The sequence below is a fragment of the Austrofundulus limnaeus genome, unplaced genomic scaffold (assembly GCF_001266775.1).
Source record: "Austrofundulus limnaeus strain Quisiro unplaced genomic scaffold, Austrofundulus_limnaeus-1.0 Scaffold137, whole genome shotgun sequence".
Classification (NCBI taxonomy): domain Eukaryota; kingdom Metazoa; phylum Chordata; class Actinopteri; order Cyprinodontiformes; family Rivulidae; genus Austrofundulus; species Austrofundulus limnaeus.
The window spans coordinates 1,094,574-1,099,475 of record NW_013952539.1 but is presented as its reverse complement, the minus strand read 5'-3'; the positions used below and the strand labels follow the sequence as shown (position 1 = coordinate 1,099,475).

The following is a 4,902-nucleotide window of genomic DNA, read 5'->3' as shown; positions in this document are numbered from 1 at the left end:
TGGATGGATGGATGGATGGATGGATGGATGGATGGATGGATGGATGGACAGATGGATGGATGATGGATGGATGCTCTCCTCAGACATTTACACATCAGATTTGTGTATATATGTGAGAGGTTAAACACAGATTTGTGTATATATGTGAGAGGTTAAACACAGATTTGTGTATATTTGTGAGAGGTTAAACAGATTTGTGTATATATGTGAGAGGTTAAACACAAATTTGTGTATACATGTGAGAGGATCAACACTAAGATTTGTACCGTTCTGAGTGAGCTTGGTGGAGGAAAGCTGTGTGGAGATCCAGAACGTCTCCTTGGTGCTTCGCTGGAAGATGAGGCTGGAGGGGATGTTGGGGCAGCTGTTGAAGTCATCCTTACAGCAGGGCAGGCCCAGGTAGAGGGCGTGGTTACTGAACGTCGTGTTCTCRTCGCACTGAGGTGGAGACATGAAGAAGAGAAGAGTGCTGAATTCAGACTGGGAAGATCTAAAGTCTGCAGGCAGGAAGTGAAGCAGCAAATGTCAGGAAGTCTATACTTCTGTCTGACCTTGTAGACATAGAGCTCATGACTTTCATCAGATAAAGTCGTTCCATCTTCCCTCATCAGCGGAGTGAAGGAAAAACCAAACAGCTTTTTCTCTCCTTTGTCTTTAGCTGCAGAGAAAATAAGAACGAATGAGAAATGAGTCACATTAAACATTTATCAAAGCTCAGTTTATGTTTTCATTATTGCTTTTTGTGTTAAAACAGCTTCTTTTGTCTATTCATAAAGAAAATGATTAGTGTTATACCTAGATTTGTTTCTGCTTTATGTTGCAGCACTTTAACCTGTGGTGGAAACGATTTAACTTTGGGGMGTGTAAAGTTCTCACTTGAGCAATGCCTGAACTCGAAGCGAAGGTGGGATCCTCTGAAACGATCGATGGGAATCGGTAGTTTGATCACTTCACTCCAGCGAGGGCTGTTGTTGTGGTASAGCACGAAGGAGCGGTACTCGGGGATGTTGGGCTCACCAGAACCCAGACTGATGCAGTCCTGCAGGGGGAGCCAGAGAGACGATGAAAAAACAAAAAGCAAAAGTAAAGCTCTGAACGTGCAGCAAATTGTTGGCTGATATATTTCATCTGATCTGAGCTGTTTAATGAAATGACTCGTTACCCTGCACTCAGTAGTTTCTCTCCAACACACTCTTTTATTCAAATCAGRTGTGCTGGAGCAGAGAAACTTCAAAAACCTGCAGGTTAGTGACCCTCAAGGACCCCCGTTTTTAAACATAAGTAAAAATCAAGGCGTGTCGTCTGGAGTTTGTTAATGTCTCTCTGTAGAAACTTGCAGGGTTCCAACGGTGCAGTGAGGAAAAAACTGATTAAAAAGACTGATGGTGGGCTATAATGGAAAAGCTTTGAAGTGAAAATGTGGCTGCTTCCATTACTTTTATCATTTCTTTATTAAGTGGTACTAAAGCTGAGGGAAAAGGGACATTTTGTCACACTGAATGTAATGACACAAAACCTTTATTCAAGTGAAACAAAAATGAAGCTCCGGCATTATTTTAGCTGATTCCAGGTAAGATAAAAGTGTTAAACACTACTTTTATTTTCAATGAACGTAAAATAAAGCATTTTAGGGATTTTGTCATTTTGAGTCGACCATAGATCCAACTTAGATATTATTGTTAAAATGAGCTAAAGTGATGGAGGGGGAAAAGTATTTATGGCTCTCTTCCTCCTCTCTATTTGTATGTCCCTACATTATTCATGTCGAGCTGAGCAGCATTCATATTGCAGGACCACTTCCCTACCTTCAGGATTTCTCCGTCGGCGTAGAGCACGTACATGGTCACCTCGATGTTTTTCTGAACGCTCTTCCCGCCTCGCTCGAAATCCCCTCGCTCCAGAGTCAGGTACAGGTCGTTACGGATGTCGCCTGGTTCCAACAAACAATAAAAACTATGAAGATTATCTTCTTYAAATATGATTACTGCATCAAAAATGACACATATCAATGTACTTTTTTWWAYTAAACRTGAATGTTGTAACAGATTCTGTGTRTTAAAGGACAAACTTGTCCTCAAGCACAAATGGAGACACATTTAAAGTTGAATATTTAACACAGGAGACAGATGAGGTGTTAACACGTGTGTGGGTTCATTTGTCATTCCCAGCCTGTCCTTATGGAGGAGGTGTCACCCTGCGGACACGGGGATGGGCGTTAAATACCCACTCCATCACTGCCTGGGGGGGAGGAGAGCTTAATGTGTGTGAAAGAGGTGTGAAACCCCCCTTTAGTGCATTGTGTGTTTTACAACAGAACACTGCTCCATTTGCTTTAGAGGACAYTTTCAGGGTTAATGTTCAACTCGGTGCAAAATTTTAAAAAATAATCTAAGACGCAGAGACGTGAGCAGAAGCTAAATGTTGAATATTAATTATGAACACATTAGGGACAGAGTGAAGAAGGTCAGTTTTCGCAGAGTTGTGTGCGTGAAAGAATTCAGAAGCTGCCTGCTGGGCCAGCGCTGTTCGTTCAAACATTTYAGTGGCAAAATTCAACATCAGATGATGATTTTAATTTTTTTTTCCTAGAAGAGCAACAGAAAAAGTGAAAAACAGATCCCAGAGCTACAGAAACTCAAAGTTTCTCATCTTTCTTGTGAGTTCAAAACAAGAAACATTTATTTATTTATTTATTTATTTATTTATTTATTTATTTATTATTTATTTATTCTCCACTGAAAACGGTTTATAAGCATGATAAAATCAGTGATGGAGGGTAATCATAGTTCTTATTATAACCAATTAATTATAGCAGTTAATACGCATTCCTTCAAAGAATGTTAGGCATTAAATTCATATTAAAGAAGCAATATTATGGAAAATCAATTTTATTTTAGCTCCAATCATCAAAAACATACCCAGAGGGTTGCTTCGACTCCTTCATGCATGTTTGAGAAATCCTTGAGTCTCCTGTGGCCATGTGGAGCTGTATGAACACTTGCTGGTACAAAGCCCCGCCTATTTACTCAAAKCCCCGCCCATTTACAGAAAGCTCCTTCCTGGAGCTCAGTCTGCAGCCGAGCTCTCGCCCCACAGAGCACCCCTCCCTTGATGCATTGTTGTAAAGACTTGCTGAAGTGGGAGTGYCAGAAACRGTAGGAGGTTCTTAAAGAGACTATGGRYAAATTCACATTTCTTTKTGAYCTTTACAKCATTTTCACAACAACTGTTKRTAACATAGTTACTTGACTGTGGTATAGAATTKAACTATGTGCCTGAAAACTACACAACACCCCACCTTTAAACACTGGTGGAGAGTTTTCTATCGTGGTGAACCTTTTTTTCACATGATCGGACCCCGCTGTGTGAGCAGGCTGAATTAAAACACCGTAGTTTGTACATTTATAAATTTGTCCGCTCCTTACAGAAAGTGAAGCAATGCATCTTTAAGAAAGCGGCTGATGTCAAACACATTCACACGGCCCGTCGTATTCGTGCTGCCGTCTCATATTTCTTTCATGCTGAACGGGCAAACATGCACTCCATCATGTTTCCTGTCACGCTGCGGGGAAGCTGCGGCTGCRAATCGTCGTGATAAAATAAATCAGGAGCGGAAACTTTTTAAAAAACAGTCACTTAAACAACACCCTCTTTTATWAAGGCTCTAATTATTGAAAATATACTTAAAATAAACATATAAAAYGGGTTAAACAATCCTGACTCATGACTTCTAACTAGTTTTAAATTTTTTATTTATGTTGATCGTTGTTTTTCTGAGCCCACATACATCCTGTTCTCAGACAAAAACTAAAAAAAAAAAAACTGAAATCAGTTGGGGTGGAYAGGTGTTCCTCCTGTGATGAGACACTTTTTGCAGCATGTCTGACTCACCTGGCATGATGACGTCTGGGAATCCCAATTTGCGCGTGATGGCCACCCCCCTGCTGAAAACGAGTGGGTTTTCTCTGCGGACCTGCTCCGTGTYACCTCTGAGCAGCTGCAGGGAGATGATCAGGCCTGCAGGGTTTCATGGGGAGGGGGGTGGGGTGGAGGATTGACAGGGTAAAAGAGCAGAATAAAAGATTAAAGTAAATATGCGTATAAACAATAAGAAACACTATAAAACTGCAATTTCATTTAAAATATTCAGCTGTTCTCCATCTGCTTGTTTGTTCCCTCCATGCAGCACAACTTATCCTCTCACCTCTAATTAATCTCTGTACATTTTACTTTCTGTTTGGCATTAATTTACACTTAAAAACATCAAAAGTTTCTTCAAAAGCAAAGCGAGTTTTGTTTAACCTAATTATATTTTTGGGCGCCTGGAGTTCAGAGTTCGGCACGGGGTCAGGCTGAGAGTCGCCCACAGTGACACCAATTAAGATGATTCTTCGGCTGATGTCAAACACGCTGCAGTTAGATGGGTTTGTTACGCAACTCTCTGTCCTCCGTGTGCGTGAGTGTGTTTTAATTAATGTGTCATGATCCACGTTTTTTTCACTGTTTGATTTTTTTGTTTGTTTGTTTTGAGGTTTATTTCTTGTAATGTTTAATCTTCTGTATTTTCTGTGTTCAGTTTGTTCCTCTGCCTGAGTTTCCAGCCGTCCTCAGTCTTTCCTGTGCTCCTCGGTCCTGCTACACCCACCCACACCTGCTCTCTGTTCCCATTAGCCCTTTCTTTTATTGTAGGGGCAATATTATGTGTTTCTCTGGCATTTATTTAAATTCTATACCATAATAAAGTAACTATGTCACCTTCAGTTGTTACTAAAATTCTGTTTATATGTTTAAATAGGGTCAGGTCCTTGTACGACCGGTGTCAGAGTCTGGTCCGCATTGCCGGCAGTAAGTCRGGCTCGTTTCCGGTGAGAGTTGGACTCCGCCAAGGCTGCCCTTTGTCAC

At 40.9% G+C, this 4,902-nt stretch overlaps 1 protein-coding gene across 1 annotated transcript in view; it reads right to left on the bottom strand.

The window, feature by feature from the left end:
• Positions 1-4,902, bottom strand: part of dock3 (dedicator of cytokinesis 3) — a gene marked incomplete in the record, with an annotated part of 147,558 nt that overhangs the window by 24,387 nt on the left and 118,269 nt on the right. The window contains 5 exon segments of the mRNA XM_014016064.1: positions 267-438; positions 552-658; positions 877-1,039; positions 1,806-1,930; positions 3,892-4,017. Of these exon segments, the coding sequence (XP_013871518.1) occupies positions 267-438; positions 552-658; positions 877-1,039; positions 1,806-1,930; positions 3,892-4,017 (693 nt within the window).